The sequence below is a fragment of the Humulus lupulus genome, chromosome 2 (assembly GCF_963169125.1).
Source record: "Humulus lupulus chromosome 2, drHumLupu1.1, whole genome shotgun sequence".
Classification (NCBI taxonomy): Eukaryota; Viridiplantae; Streptophyta; class Magnoliopsida; order Rosales; family Cannabaceae; genus Humulus; species Humulus lupulus.
The window spans coordinates 91,075,132-91,091,752 of record NC_084794.1 but is presented as its reverse complement, the minus strand read 5'-3'; the positions used below and the strand labels follow the sequence as shown (position 1 = coordinate 91,091,752).

The 16,621-nt window shown below is 38.0% G+C and overlaps 2 protein-coding genes across 3 annotated transcripts in view; both read left to right on the top strand.

The window, feature by feature from the left end:
• The window catches only part of LOC133818214 (nuclear pore complex protein GP210), a 34,167-nt gene extending 29,256 nt beyond the window's left edge, over positions 1–4,911 (top strand). Inside the window, exons 33-41 of one of the 2 annotated variants that reach the window (XM_062250959.1) lie at positions 142–196; positions 498–589; positions 746–806; positions 938–1,264; positions 2,672–2,716; positions 2,803–2,966; positions 3,106–3,205; positions 3,302–3,471; positions 4,186–4,911. In XM_062250959.1, the coding sequence (XP_062106943.1) occupies positions 142–196; positions 498–589; positions 746–806; positions 938–1,264; positions 2,672–2,716; positions 2,803–2,966; positions 3,106–3,205; positions 3,302–3,471; positions 4,186–4,767 (1,596 nt within the window). In that variant the 3' untranslated portion in view covers positions 4,768–4,911. Of the gene's footprint in view, positions 1–141; positions 197–497; positions 590–745; positions 807–937; positions 1,609–2,671; positions 2,717–2,802; positions 2,967–3,105; positions 3,206–3,301; positions 3,472–4,185 lie in introns of those variants that run through there. The other variant, XM_062250958.1, reaches the window with a different exon arrangement.
• Positions 4,912–8,007: 3,096 nt separating this feature from the next.
• On the top strand, positions 8,008–16,603 carry LOC133814511 (uncharacterized). Its single transcript, XM_062247460.1, has 3 exons — positions 8,008–8,300; positions 8,386–8,712; positions 16,577–16,603. Exons 1-3 carry the CDS (start codon positions 8,058–8,060, stop codon positions 16,601–16,603), a joined length of 597 nt encoding a protein of 198 aa, XP_062103444.1. The 5' UTR covers positions 8,008–8,057.
• Positions 16,604–16,621: the final 18 nt, after the last annotated feature.

Sequence of the window (16,621 nt, the reverse complement as noted above, 5' to 3'; positions counted from 1 at the left end):
GGCTGTTTGACATACATATAAGATTGGCTAAGAGTTATATTCTACAAAATGCAAGTGCTTGCCAATTAATAAACTAGTTTGGGTCCAAATTAGGATGTTCATTTCTTGTGATATGAACTAACATTTCACCATGCAATGCAGTTGAAGCTGACAGCGGATTCTAACAAGACTGTTATAACCATCTTGGGGAATACAGGTGATGTTTCTTTTTCTGAGGGGCTCACTGTCTCTCTGTAGTTCCTGTGCCTCACATTTGGTTCAGCAATTGAAGCAGGGGCTGACAAACATGAGTCTTCCATATCTGATTATATTACAACCTCCTACTTTGTGCATGTGTCATGATGTACTGACAGCAAGAAGAGGGATGGGAAATGTCTTCTTTTCCCAGACCTTTTCTTGCTACCACCATGTTGTGTTATATGCTTGTAAGGTGACCCTTGTACATGAAACAATACTTTGTTCTGAGCCTAATATGACTGCTTGTTTTCTAATTGCAGATGTTGACATTTATTGGCATGAGCGTGATTTATTAATCATCAATCTCATCCATAAAGAAGATTTTGGATCTGGTAGCCGTGCTCAGTATGAGGTCAGTGCCGTGTACTCTTCACTTGTTTTTGGAAGTATTATATGCATCGTTCAACTAAAACAGCGATATTATTCTTGGTGGACATAGCAGTCCAACTTCCAAGTACCGATTTTTACTTTATCTGGGGATCTCCTTTTCCTTTGCCTTGTTTTCCAGATCAAAGTGCTAGGAAGCAAGAAGTTTAAAGATAAAATCACCATCAGCCTTCCTGCAAATGGTGAGCCTACTTTTTTTTATTGCCACTACACTGACAGAAGGAAGTCAAGAAAAAAATATTGAGATAAAGGGTGTTGATCTCTAAATTGTTTTAGGACAAACATGTCATGTGTTTGCATCTTTTTAATACAGGCCAGAAACTTGAAGTTGATGTGAGCTACGAACCTGGAGAAAGAGGACCATTAAAACGCTCCATAAATATATCCCTCTGGGCAAGTGTACTTGGATGTGTAGCTGTACTAGCATTGACATTGGCCATCTTTATCTGTTTCTTGGATAAGCCTGGCAGATCTCAGGCCCCTTCCCCTCCTCCTCCAAGTTTTGCAGCTCCGGTCACACCAGACCGCAGCAGCAGTCCCACCGTTTCGATGGATCAGTCTCCTAAAACGCCACAGCCTTTCATGGAATATGTTAGGAGGACAATAGATGAGACTCCATATTACAGGCGAGACCGGCAGCAGAGATTTAATCCACAGAACACTTACTAAATCGGTTTACAATTACAAGTAGGACTGTGATTTTGTAGAGGTGTACCTACCCTATGAGAAATGCTCCTCTGAAATTATAATTTTGGCATTTTTCTTGGGTCAGGATTTTGTTGTGCTTTTATGTAAATTAAGAAAGCCGGTTAGTCTGTTACTTGAACAAAAACTAGACGATAAGGCAACAGTTTTTCTTTCCTATTTATGATCTCCGAGGGAGGGGTGTGAAATCCCAGCTCTGCAATAACATATGGGATGGTTCCTGCTATTTGCAAAATCACCTACAATTGTGTAAGAAATTATGTATCTTTGTTAATGTTTCTCAGTGGAGAGTGGCTTAAAATCAGTAACAAACCCCCTATGTTAGGACTAGAAATAAAAATATTTGCATTATTTAGGTGATTCTGTGATTAACTAATAATTCAGTTGGTGAAATTTAAGAATATGTTTTTTTTAAGTAATAGGAGACTATTTATATGCGCTAATTATGTCACATTATTTTAACCTACTAGGAATTTGAGAGTGGATATGGCTGGGTTTTTTTGGACAATAAATATGGCTGGCTAAAATTCATATTCCATCATTTATTTGTTGTACAATTTTGGAGATAAATAAATAAAAATAAAGAGAATTGCTTAGCGGCATCAATAGTGTCCAACACCAAGTAAGTGATATATTATTATTAATGTAATTTAATATTGAGTCTCACTTATTTGAATTTAATAAGTATTATAGGGTATCGTTAACCATGTTACCTCATGTGGTGTTGGACATTTTAAGATGGTATTGGGCATGTTAAGGTGACAAATAATAACACTCAAAATAAGTTATTCATTATAGGTTTAGATAAAAATGGGCATACGGTGGGGGCGTTGCGCACTAGATTTTAACATCTCAAGTGTGTATGGGCACCCTCCTTTGCCTTTGGTAGCCAGTAGCTCAGGAGAGTAAAAGAGGGCTCTTTTTTTAGGGGCTTCGCCTCACAAAGCCAAAAATCAACGACGTCTGCTTGAGCTCTAAACTCTAGGGCTAGAATATAATACAAGCCTTTTCCCATTTTCTGCTTCTTCTTCCTCTTTGAGAGCTCTATTGAGTTTCAGTCAAACCCTTCGACCTTTAACTCCTAACTTAGCCCCATGGATTCACAACCTAACGAAGCTAACGTTAATGGAGAAGCTCATGACGGCGAGCGGTTAGACCGCAGAGATGAGGATGAAGAAGAAGACTACAAGTCTCAACCTCATACCGGTGACGGAGCTAGTCCTGGGTAATCTCTCTTCTCTACCTTAGTGTTTTTTTCCTTGGGAATATTATTGGTAGGATTTTTTTTGGTGAATCTATGTGAAAGACTCCGTTTTTATTCTATCTTTTTTGTTGGTAATTTGTAGGAAAATCTTCATAGGGGGTTTAGCGAGAGAGACGAGTTCTGGTAAGTTGTTAGTTCGTCTTAAGATTGATTTGATTTGGTTTGGTTTTGGGGATTGTTATTAAAGCTCTGAAAATTTTGAAATGCAGCACAATTTATTAAGCACTTCGGTAAATATGGTGAGATTATAGATTCAGTGATAATGAAGGACAGGAAAACAGGGCAACCCCGTGGATTTGGGTTTGTGACCTATGCCGACCCCTCTGTTGTTGATAAAGTTATCCAAGACACTCATGTTATCAACGGCAAACAAGTAAGGTTTCTTGTGTGTTTATTCTTTCTTTTGGGTTGAAAATATTTTTTTTCATTTTCTTTTTATATTTATTGAGAGAGTTTTGGTTTATGGAGAGTATTTCGTTTGTGGGTCTTTGATGTTTTTTCTCTTCTTTTAGGTGGAAATCAAACGGACAATACCAAGGGGAGCTGCTGGGTCTAAGGATTTCAAGACTAAGAAGATATTTGTTGGTGGGATTCCCACAACAGTTAATGAAGGTGAACCTCTTATTTTATTTCAAGCTTTCTATGTACAGCATGCTATTATTTGATATTGATTATAGAGTTACTTATGCGCTTGTTGTATGTGGGCAGATGAGTTTAGAGACTTCTTTTCACAGTTTGGAGAGGTGAAGGAACATCAGATTATGAGGGATCATGCAACAAGTCGTTCACGTGGCTTTGGTTTTATTACATTTGAAACTGAGCAAGCAGTTGATGATCTCTTGGCCAAAGGAAACAAACTTGAGATGGCTGGAGCTCAGGTAAGATGGACCTAAGAGTCTGAGTATCACATGTTTGTGTCATTCAACAGAAATCATGGTGTTTCTTGAGCATAATATTCATTGTTGCTCACTTGACTTTATGATGAAGTTGGATTTGTGTTTCACAATATCCCAGGGATTTCTTTTTCTTTTTCTGAGAAACTTTTAGAATGCTTCCTTCAGGAACAATAGTTGGTACTTAAGGTTGTATTGCCATGCTGATTGACACTTGGAGTTTTATCTACCCAAATACCTCAATAGAATGGCACTACAGGTGGATGTGTTGAGTAATTATGCTTGAATGACAAGTTCTCAATAGAGGCATTGAGTTTTTTCTCCTCTCCTATTTTCTTTATCGTTGAGTCAAAACCAAAATTTAGTGTCTTGTTTGTCAAACGAAATAACTATATTTCTTTGAGAAGTTGTTACTGCGGTGATGAGTTTACTCTTATATTTGAAATTAAGTTTGCAAAAGTTTTGCTGCTTTTGATTGTCTAATAAGTATATACTAATTGAGCTTAAGCCCGCAAAAGGTTTGCTTCTTATATTGTCTAGTAACCATCTTATTTTCTTATGTGTTTGTTAACGTATTGATTGTGTTATTGAGACATGATGCCTTTTCTGCTACTTTAAAGTTGACACGTGGATATTTGGTAACAACGAACATCATTCATAACATGTATATCTAAGAAATCAGTGTTGTCACTTTTGCAGGTGGAGATCAAGAAGGCTGAACCGAAGAAGCCAAACCCACCTCCACCCCCATCAAAACGTTACAATGATCCTAGGTCTGCATTTAGTGGTGGGTATGAAGACACTTATGGAGGATTTGGTAGCAGTACCTTTGGTGGTGGTGGCGGTGGTGGTTATAGATCAGCTGGTGGGGCCTATGGTGGTAGAGGTGGTAGTTACGGTGGGTATGGTGGTGGATATGGTGGGTATGGCGGAAATGAATTTGGCGGCTATGGAGCATACAGTGGTGGAGGTGGGGGTGGCGGTGGTGGTTTTGGCTCTTACAGGGGGGAGCCATCGGTGGGATACTCTGGACGTTATGGAGGAGTCTTCAGCAGAGGTTATGATCTAGGAAGTGGTTATGGCGGTCCTGGTGAGAATTACGGGGGATATGGTAGTGGTGGTGGTCCAGCTGCTGGTGGTGGTGGTGGTGGTTATGGAAGCAGCTACGATGCTGGGCTTGGAGGTGGCTATGGTGGTAGTGGTAGTGCAGGTTCATTCCATGGAAGTAGAGGTGGGTATGGCGGTGCAGGGAATGGTCGATACCATCCCTATGGAAGATAGATTGTTGTACTTAGGACTTATTTAAGAGAAAATGTAGCGGCGATATGATTTTCTCAAGTTGTAGCATTGAGCTTTCATCCTCAACTCTGTAAACTTGATTATGTTTTTGGGTTCTTGTCATGAAGGCATTTGGTATTTGTCTTATTTGATTTGAGGTTTAATATTTCAATTTAGTCCTATATACCCCAACTGATCTGATTATTTTGTCTGACCATTATCGATTATGAAATCAATCCATGAGAACTAGTTTTTGTTAAAGACATTTTTTAGTTTATTAATCAGTTAGTTAAAAAAAATATAACAATTTTTTTAAAGTGGTCTTAACTAGGAAATCATTTATTTATTATGAGAAAATATGAGTTTGTTTTTTGTATTTTTCTTAAATACGCGATTCACTTTTGTATCTTGTTAAATGACAATCTAAATCATCTGTTCTACAAAATGAGTGACAATAGTATTTTATAACTAATTTTGGTCAAAAAAATTTCAAATATAATTTTTCAATCTTAACTCTTCGATTATTTTCTTTATTTCTCTGAACTCATCTCATCACTGACGATCTAATAATTGATCTTATAATTGAAAATATTTTAATCAAAATTTAGTCTAGATGCTCTTTTAATCCATTTTGTAAACACACATAGTCCAAATTTTCATTTAACAAAACAAATGAGTCAATTGTGTATTTGGGAAAAATACAGGGGCCAAAATAGTATTTTTCCCTTAAATTTAAACGACGACTCCTTAAAATTTAAACCATGACTTTTTAAAATTTAAATCATAAAGTTTAAAAGTTAAACGACTAAGCTTAAAATCTAAATCACGACCATATAAAATATAAAACATGGTCCTTTAAAATCAAACTATAACTTCTTAAAATTAACCACAAGGCTTAAAATTAAAACCATGACTCTTCAAAATTTAAACCATAAAGCTTAAAATTTTAATCACAACTCTTTAAAATTTAAACTACAAGACTTAAAAGTTAAACCACTATGCTTAAAATCTAAACCACAACCATATAAAATACAAACTATGATCCTTTAAAATCTAAATCAGAATTCTTTAAAATTTAAATGACTAGTCTTTAAAATTCAAGGCTTAAAATTTAAAACACGACTTTTTAAAAATTTAAACTAAGGCTTAAAATCTAAACCACAAGACTTAAAAGTTAAACCATAATTTTATATAAATTAATATTTTATTAGATGTTTTTAATTTTTTTTAAGAGAGAGAGAATGGAGTCTAAAGGTGGAAGTGATTGTGTGAGAGTGAAGACTTGCATTGAGAGAATGAACTTGCAAAGGGAGAGATGTTAGCTATGTATTATTCACAATTGCAGTTATAGTAAATTAAGTAACATAAGTCTGTTTTTTAATTTGATTTAAAGATTAAAAAAAAAAAAAACTTTACACGTGTCAATCAAGGAAGTAGTGTCTGAACAAAAGTGTGTGAATTAAATATATTATTTTTCTAAATTAAATTAAAACTAATTGACGCTATTTAATGTTTTAAAACAAAGCTTCAGTAATTGTTAGTTGACAAGTCTTAATAGTTATCTTTCAAAATGCTTAGTGTGAAAAGTCTCATTGATTTTCTCCTATACTTTTGCTTTGTATATTTATTTACTTGAAATTATCGGGAAGTTGATTGCATAACATAAGGGAAATTTCACTTTTTATCTCTAATAATACTTAATATTACCAAAAAATCCCAACATTAATAATATTTTCAAATTAATGCTAAGCTTTTCCCTCCTACCGAAAATACCCTTCCCATTCAATCTCAGCCTTCTCTCTCTCAGTCTCGGTTTCTCTCTCTTTCAGTCTCACAAAAATCCCCCAAAAACCATCGAACCCCCACCTCCGTCGAGCCGTCGAGCCGCCATCTCCGTCGAGCCCCCACCTTCTCCGTCGAGCCCCCACCTTCTCCCATTTCTCCGGCGATCTCGAGCCCACTGCAAACTCCCATTTTTCTGTCAAACCCGAGACCCACGGAGCATATTTCCTTCGAAGTTTAAAAAACTAAGGTAAAATCTTGAACCCAAGTCCATATTTGCTTTATATCGTTGTTGAATCTGTGATTTGTGGAATGGGTTGTCCGATTTTGTGGGAAATTTTTTCTGGGTTTGAACCAGTGGCTCGATAGGTTCGATTATGGTTCGATAGTAGGCTCGATATGGTAGTTTGAACAGTTCGATGATGGATCGATTATGGCTCGATATGAGCTCGACATGAGCTCGATAGGAGCTCGATAAGAGCTCGGTAGGATATGTTGTATTATATTACAAGGGCTCGATAGGTTCGATAATGGTTCGATATGAGACTAGACTGTAGCTCGATGGTTATTTATCTAGACAGACAGATTTTTCATAGCTCGATAGGTTCGATAATGGTTCGATATGAGACTAAACTGTAGCTCGATGGTTATTTATCTAGACAGACAGATTTTTCTTAGCTCGATAGGCTCGATGCTGGCTCGATAGGCTCGATAAATTTAGGTTGTTGATATTTCTCGATGGAACTCGATAGTTTTTCGATAGTGCTCGATAGGGTATGTTTCAGCTCGATGATAGCTCGATAGAGATCGATAGAGCTCGATGACAACTTATTTCAGTGTTTTTTTGAAAAAAAATTTATTCTGTTTTCTTACAAAAAAAATTTCATGTGTTGTTACAGATGCCTAAGTTGCTTGTTCCGTTCAGTGATCACTTTCCTGGTCGAGTGACATATCGGGGTAGTAGTACTTTAAATCACATCAAGACCAGGTTTTTGGAGCTCGGGCTGCTTGAAAGGGCTAAGGAATCCCCTTTTAAGCAATTCTTTTTGGCTTCGGAGTTTAATTTCTCCGGAGTCTTGGTGCATCAACTGTTGCTGAGGAAAATCGCCAGCAACAACGAAGATGAGGTGCATTTTTTCTTGGGGTCGAAGTCTTGTAGATTCGGCATGGGAGAGTTTGCCCTGGTGACGGGGTTGGATTTCAGTGCCTTCCCGTCACCAGAAGAGTTGGAAGGGCGTAATCTCAGCGATCGGTTGATAAAGGAGTATTTCAACGATGCTGAGAAAGTAAAGCTGTCACAGGTGGACCATGCTTTCAAGACTTGTACGGTTGTGGAAGATGTGTACAAGCTTGGTCTATGTCTGTTTGTTGAGGGGGTTCTGAATGCCATTGAGGGAAAACTGCACATTTGGCGAGATATTCTAAAAATTGTTGAGAATGTAGAGTACTTCTTCAGCTATCCATGGGGGAAGTACTCTTATAGGAGGCTATTGCATTCTTGTAAGAAGGACATGGTGAAGCAAAAGGCCAACTATGACGCCAAGAAGGATGCCAAGGTGCAGCAAGAGTCCAAATACAGTATGTATGGTTATGCCCCCGCCTTACAGTACTGGGCATATGAGGCTATCCAACAGCTTGCGGTGGAGCTTGTTGTGAGCTCGGGAAACATGTTCCCGAGGATGCTTAGCTGGTCGCATCGGAAGAACAAGGATTTCACCAAGTCCGTCATCGCACCGATATTATTGAAGAAGAATGTAAGTTATGTTGTTGTTTTTTTTTATCTATATGCTTATCTTTTATCATTATTTGAGTTAACCAAATGTTTTATGTTGTTTGCAGTTAATTGTTCTTCCGATGTTGAAGCCTCGGCCAGCAGAAAAAGACTATTACTTGTCTTTGACTGAGGGAGATCTTCCCCTTTATCCTGGGCTTGGCCAGGATCCCTCGGAGACTGATGAGGAGGAGGATGCGACTTTTGAGAAAATGGCAGAGAAAGTTTCTCAGGCTGCCGAGGCAGCCAAGATATTTGTTGATGCTGCCCCGGGGGAGGAGGTTGCAGGTCCCACCCCTCCTATTCCCCCAGCCTCAGCCCCAGCCTCAACCTGTGCCCCAACATCAGCCCCAGCCTCAGCCCCAGCATCAACATGTGCCCCAACATCAGCCCCAGCCTCAGTGTCAGCCCCAACACCAACCCCACCACCAGCCTCAGCCTCAGCCCCTGAGCTGGCCGACTTGATTGAGCGGTTGGACAGAGTCGAGGGTCAACAGGAGACCCTCTTGAAGAACCAGTCAGTGATCTTGGACGTACTCAGTCAGATCCTGACATTTGTTAAGGAGAAACCGAGGGGGTCCAATGAAGATTCAGAGTCAGAGTCATTGGATCTTCCGCTAGACTATGTTGATGATCCAACGACGCCCCCTACCATCATTGTGACACCAGATGCTGAGACTCCGGGAGTCGTTATTGTCAACCCTGAGGATGTTGCTGGGGTTCAGTTTCAGAGGGCTAGACGCCAAAGACGCAAGCCAGATTGGTTTGAGGACTATACGGATCCCACGAGGAAAAGACCTCGCACTGCTGCAGCTGCACCAGCAGACGAGGCTACACAAGAGGCTACACATGTGCTGGACCCTCTCAAGAAGCCAGATCCCAAACAGTATAGGACAATGTGCAAGTGGCTTCTTGGAGACATGCCCAACAAGACGCCGCGGGATGTAAAGACTGGGAGTCACGGTCCAGCATGGTTTCTGACGTTGAAGACACCCCAGTCGTGGCTCAATGATGGGGTAAGCAATTTATACCTAATTATGGACTGTTTTCAATTTTACATGTTTTATTTTTACTGACTCGATGTGAGCTCGATAGGAGTTCGATAGTAGTTCGACATGGATGTTAAAATAGAGGTTGTTCTTTACTATTTCAGAGTGGCTCGATGTGAGCTCGATGGAGCTCGATAGGTAGTTCGATAGGGATGTTAAAATAGATTGTTTTTTTACTGTTTTAGAGTGGCTCGATGTGAGCTCGATATTAGTTCGATAGGGATGTTAAAAGCTCGATGTGAGTTCGATATGAGTTCGATAGGGAAAATTCCCTTAACAAAGTGGCTCGATGTGAGCTCGATGGAGCTCGATAGGGAGTTCGATAGGGATGTTAAAATAGGTTGTCTTTACTATTTCATGATGACTCGATGTGAGCTCGATAGGTAGTTCGATAGGGATGTTAAAGTAGGTTATTTTTACTGTTTCATACTGGCTCGATGTGAGCTCGATAGGAGTTCGATAGTAGTTCGACATGGATGTTAAAATAGGGGTTGTTCTTTACTGTTTCAGAGTGGCTCGATGTGAGCTCGATGGAGCTCGATAGGTAGTTCGATAGGGATGTTAAAATAGATTGTTTTTTTTTACTGTTTTAGAGTGGCTCGATGTGAGCTCGATATTAGTTCGATAGTAGTTCGATAGGGATGTTAAAAGCTCGATGTGAGTTCGATATGAGTTCGATAGTGAAAATTCCCTTAACAAAGTGGCTCGATGTGAGCTCGATGGAGCTCGATAGGGAGTTCGATAGGGATGTTAAAATAGGTTGTCTTTACTATTTCATGATGGCTCGATAGGTAGTTCGATAGGGATGTTAAAGTAGGTTATTTTTACTGTTTCAGACTGGCTCGATGTGAGCTCGATAGTAGTTCGATGGTAGTTCGATAGGGATGTTAAAGTAGTTTGTTTTTTTACTGTTTCATACTGGCTCGATGTGAGCTCGATATGAGCTCGATATGAGTTCGATGTGAGCTCGATGGAGCTCGACATCAGCATTTTATGATGGTTTTTGCTAATTTTTTTATCGTACTCTCTTTTGCAGCATATTGATGCGGCAGAACACATGCTTCGTATGCGTCGCAAGTATTTTCCCAATATATATCGACAGAATGCAGTTGTGATGAACAGTTATTTCTCACAAGTGATACATGCCCGATATGATCAATTCAAGAAAACAGCCGACAAAACAAAGTATTATTGGGATGCTGACATTATGTCCATGTTGACCGGCATCGAGCAGCAGTTTCTGGCATCTTGGGGAGGAGTTGAGGATGTATATTGGTGCCAGAACTATGGACAACAACATTGGTTTGCCATTGAGGCTTCCATTTCTAGTTGGACTCTGACTGTTTACGATTCAGACAACTTGGTGATTAGTGACGCAAAGCTTGAGGATATTATGAGTCCATGGTGCTTTATGCTACCTTCTCTGTTAATGCAGAGTAAACTGTTTACTGATAGCTTGATGTTGAAGATTCCATCAGCAGGAAATAGGCCGCATCAGTTCACATTGCGTCGCAAACAGAAACACGAGCTCCCTCAGTCAAAGAGAAGGTAACAAACATCATCTTCATACTAATTTTGTTTCTAACTAAATTTATAGTAATGTGCACTTAATATATATTTTTTTTTTTACAGTGGGGATTGTGGTGTGTATGCTATCAAGTATATTGAGCATCTAATGGTCGGTCTTCCATTGGAAGCTATCTGCGATGAAAATATGGAGGTGTTCAGGAACAAGTGGACCACAGACTTGTGGTATCAAAATTTGTTACCTTGATGATTGTATATATACAGGGTCTTTACATGTACAGTTTGTTGTTCACAAATCAATATAATTTTCATGGGCTGTTATCGAGCTAATATCAAGCTATATCGAACTGTTATTGAATTATCAAAATTTGTTACCTTCATAAAAAGAGTTTATTAATACAACAAGTTCAAATGGGAAAAAAGAGTTTAAAGCCTAGCTTTGCCATAAACATAACTTTTCAGAAAAATCAAATAAAAAGAGTTTATTAATACAACAAGTTCAAATGGGAAAAAAAAGTTTAAAGCCTAGCTTTGCATGTAGCCCTGTTGTGGCCAAGACCACCACACATGCTACACTTGCGATGACTGGGAATGATTTCTCCATTCGATGGAGTGCGGTTTGTCTTCCTTCTTCCCACCTTATTCTTCTTCGGTCGACCAACTGGTTGTTTTTCAACGGGAACCCCAACTTGCATTTTCTCTATGTTCTCAGGAACTTCCCAATCATCCTCATTGCCAGTTGGGTAAATTGTTTCTTTGTAAGACTCCCTCCACATCTCAGTAGTGTAATATGGTGAACACAGTGAGTAAATGTTGACATTGCGCAACATGGCCGCAGCCACACCATGAACACAAGGGTAACCCATTATTTGAAACTGACCACAAGAGCATGATTTGGTCATCAAATTCACCTCACCATCACCTTCTGGGTCTACCACATGAAATTCAAACTGTCCAAGAGGATGGACTTTCAAGTACCTTGCATCATCCGCAATGCCTGAGACATCTTTCTCATATGTTGTTGCTAATTTCGATGTGCACTTCTCTACCTCCTCACGACGCGCGGCAAACCATGACTGAATTGTGAAACGAATGAATTCCACAAAAGTAGTGACTGGGAAGGTTCTTGCATCTCTGGTTTTGTTGTTGAAACTTTCAGCGTAGTTGCTTGTCATTACATTGTATCGATTCCCAGGAAAGTATACACGAGTCCACTTATCGAAGCCAATACCCTCGAGATATTGAGCTATGGCAGGATCCATTTGCTTTATATTATTGAAGAACCTGTGAAATTTTGACTTCCGAAATGCATATGCCGCATTATACATCTCCTTGTGACAGTGATCGGTCTTGAACTTAGCGATTACATTCATACTTATGTGATGGTAGCATGCGCCGTGGTAGGCATCAGGGAAGACCAACTCAAGAGCATGAATAATGCTAGCATGCCTGTCTGAAACAAAAGACAGATTATCAACAACTCCAATGGCTTCCTTCAATTTCATCATGAAATACTTCCAAGAAGCATGATTCTCACTGTCAACAATCGCGAATGCAATTGGATAAATGTGGTTATTCGCATCCAATGCGACAGCACACAACATGTGGCCACCGTACCTTGACTTTAAGAAAGTGTCGTCCACACATATAACAGGACGACATGATGTAAATCCCCTTCTACAAACTCCGAGTGAGAAGAAACAGTAAAGAAAGCGACCGTCATCTGTGACAAAATCAGTAATTGTACCTGGATTCTTTTGCTGCAGCATGTACAGGTAAGAAGGTAACTTGGAGTACGATTCTTCAGGTGTCCCCCTAACATAACCAAGTGCCTTCTCTCTGCATCTCCAAGCCTTAATATAACTCATATCGATCCCAAAATTATTCTTCATATCCTCCTTTATGCTGTTTGGTGGATAGCTAGTGCCATCAGTAGCATATTTGTTCTTGATAAGGTGCCCAATGACAGAAGGTGCTGCTTGACGGTGGTCTTTTTGTCGCAATTCTAGTGAGCAAGTATGTACACTATTATAAACAGTGATCTCAAACATCTCTGATCGCGCTACTTTTTTCCCTCTTATTCTCCAACCACAATCAGGATCCTTGCAGGTGATATACAACACATCAGTACCAGACTTCTTAACCATAAACTCAAAATTATTCTTCATTGCAAAGAGAGCCGCTTTGGTTTTCAATTCCATCTTGTTCTCAAATGTCTTCCCAAGATGTAATTCCCCCAACGCTATACCGGATGAGGGTGATTCAGAACGACTACAAGCTATGATATCTTCTTTTGTAAACATGGGAGCACTCCATTTTCTGTGATCTTCTGTTGAACATATTGAAATGTTCCCTGTATAGTTATATTCTGTTCCACCATGACGACTAGAGCTGGTGCCAGGTGTTCGGCGTCCTTGACTTGGTGGGTTGATAACTCTACAAAATAGAGTTATTTTACCACTTTTTATGTGCTAATTGTTGCTTAATTCTTGAGTTTTTAAGTAATTTATTAAGTTTTTAAGTAATTTTGAATTTATTAGTCTTTTCATGATTTTATATACTTTTATGTGTTTTTATAGTTATTTTGTTGTAAAATGTTATAGTTTAATTATTTAAAATTAATATTGTTAAGTTAGGAGTAAAAAGATGTAATTTTGAGCTTAAATGTTTAAGTAAATTAAATTTTAATTAATATTTTCATGGACTTAATATAAGTTGTTTTACAATTGAAAGTATTTGATTCTAATTTAATGTTTACTTATTTTGTAGATAAATTGTTGCATTTTTTATTGCTCTTGAAAAGAGAAGAAAAAAATGTTAGAGTTGAAAGAAAAGAGAGAAAAGTTGGTGTTTTTGAGCAAAGGCCCAAGTCAGCCACCTTCAACAGCCAGCCCACTTCAGCAGGCCCAAAGAGAGTCTCCAGCCTTCATTCCACCTCCCAAATCAACCCTCCAGCCTCAACAAGCAGCAGCTCCCCAGCCTCTTCCGCCTGATGCATGCGCCTGGCACCTAGCAGCTTGCCACCAAGGTCTCCTTCAGCAATTGCCTCCAACAATCACACCTGCCCTTTTTGTTATGCCCAGCCGCCTGCCAGCCAAAAGCCCATGCATGCCACCAACATTTTGAGCCTACAAAAATGCTTTTGTACCATTTGTCCCCTATGACAAAAATACCACTTTTTACCCCACTTTCTACACTTTTTACCCAAAAACATAATTATTACACCCTATAATTTATCCCTATTTGCCATATTATAATTAATTAAATTAATTTAATCAATTTAATTAATTTAAATTGATTATTTTAATTCCCATTTTTTGGCTATAAATGAGGGAGTTAGGGTGTCCATTTTTTTAGGGAGGGAGGTTACCATACCAAAAAACTCTACACATTTCAAAACCTCTCTATTCTCTTCATCTTCTTCTTCTTTTTATTTTTTTCTATGTATTTTTAGAGGAAAAATTTGGGGGTTTCTCCTCCAAATTTTCTTATTTATGTTTGTAATTTTTAGTTTGTATTTGTTATTCTAGTTATGTGTTTCTAATCTTTTTAAGATTATTAAGGTGATGATGAAACATTATGTAACTAAATAGTATTTATTTTGTATGTTGATTTCCCATTTTGTGCAATAAAGTTTATGGAATTTTCTTCTTCAAATATTTTCTTTCATCTTAAATATCATGTATTTTGGATTGTTAGCACATATTTAAACTTTGTTCTTCATTAGTGCAAAACATAATATTCTTTGTGTAAGATGTGTCATTAAATTGTACACATCCATGCTTAGAACAAAAATATTATGTTTTGCCTTATAAATAATGTTCATTGATTTATTTGTTATTTCATTAGATTGATTTACACTAAATGCTTTGAAATTATAATTTTAAAAAGTGAAGAAAAACCCTATCTTTTTAGAAATAATTTGTGCTTAAAATTATAAATCTATTTAGAAAATGATAGTTTGATTTATTTTAACTATCACTAAAACTTGGGAATCAATGTACTTATAAATATTATTAAATTTATATTTTGTGGATTTTAATCCTTAATAATCTTATTTTACCACCTTCATCTCTATTATTAATTTATGTTATATATATTGTCTTTAATTTCTTTATTATTATCTTTTATTTTATTTTTATTGTTACAAATTCTCATCAATCTTTGGAACTAGGTTAGAATTTATTAATTTTGGTTTAAAATAGTTTCTCTTTTCGATTTTAGACAACTCCTTTGGGTTCGATCTCGTGCTTACACGAAAATTATTCTATAAATACGATTCGTGCGCTTGCGAGTATAAATATTTAAAACATACCCGTTTTGGGTCCATCATGGGTTCGTCCGTGCAATATGACGTATTGGTTGTTCATGTGCTTCTTCTACTTGCAAATGTTCAGCTAATAGATCATCATCCACCGAATTGTCTCCTAATTCCTCATTGTGTTCGGCTACCGGATCGTCATTCACATAGGGGTTGTACTCATACTGGTTGTCCCTCAGGTCACCAATAGGAAATCCTAAAGTACTGGCTGCTCCCTCAGGTCCGAGAGTGGAATATGGGTCTGCAATGACAATCTTTTTAACAGGAGTGACACACAAGGCCAACATTTCTTTAGATGTTACTCCTATGAATGCACGGACACCAAGATCACTTTCAACATGAACGGGTGTAAACGGTTGGTCGCCGCAAGTGTAAGGAACCTCCAATTTCAACTCATACATCTGTTTATCAACTTTAAGTTCCTTGTGCAATATGTCAAGAAGTTGCAAGTACGTTACAGTATCCTCCATCGGTATCACCGTGCATTGAGGGTCCTTGAAAATCCACTTATTCCCTTGTAATTCCCAAACACCATTGTAGGATACAAAAACGTAGACAATAGAGCCTGTGTTGGAAAAAAAAACATTAACATTGTCAGGAAAACTGTCATTTTTCCAGAAATGCAATAAAAAATAACATTATCGAGCTTTATCGAGCTATTATCGAGTTGGAATCGAGCTACCATTTCTCAAAACAGAACACAAACCTAACCAAACCCTCCATCGAACCCCTATCGAGCTATTATCGAGTTATCATCGAGCTACCATTTCTCAAAACAGAACATAAACCTAACCAAACCCTCCATCGAACCCATATCGAGCTATTATCGAGTTAGCATCGAGCTATCATTTCTCAAAACCGACCATAAAACACAACCAAACCCTCAATCGAACCCTATCGAGCTCATATCGAGCTACTATCGAGCTCACATATTATAGATCCATTCGACCCCTTATCGAACCCTTATCGAGTTTCCATCGAGCACTAAACCGAACCTATCGAGCTATTATCGAGCTAACATCGAGCTACATCGAGCTCTTACAAAGACCTTCTTCTACATACCATCGAACCGTTATCGAGCTTCTATCGAGCAAAAAAATTGCAGAAAACCCAGAAAAACACAGATCGTGGAATCTCTCAAAAAATCCCGAAAAATACACCAATATAGGCTCAGATCTGTTCAAAATAGCCAAAAAAAATATAAACAAATAATACCCAACACAAAATGTAAAATCTCATTACCCATGGTTTTTCTCCTCCAAAAACTCTCAAAATAGATGTTGCCTTTGATATTAACGAATTCACAGAAACAATGGAGATAACTAACAATGATTTTGACAAGAAAATTATACAAAACTGTAGGTTTTATGGAGATTTTGTGAGAATTAGAGAGAGAGAGGGAGGAGA

Bases quoted from the DNA above. Each gene is read 5' to 3' on its own strand.
- LOC133814511 (XM_062247460.1), top strand. From the start codon at position 8,058: ATGGTGAAGCAAAAGGCCAACTATGACGCCAAGAAGGATGCCAAGGTG. The intron at 8,301-8,385 runs GTAAGTTATGTT...TGTTGTTTGCAG, and splicing joins CGATATTATTGAAGAAGAAT to TTAATTGTTCTTCCGATGTT. The intron at 8,713-16,576 runs GCCTCAGTGTCA...ACAAAACTGTAG, and splicing joins GTGCCCCAACATCAGCCCCA to GTTTTATGGAGATTTTGTGA.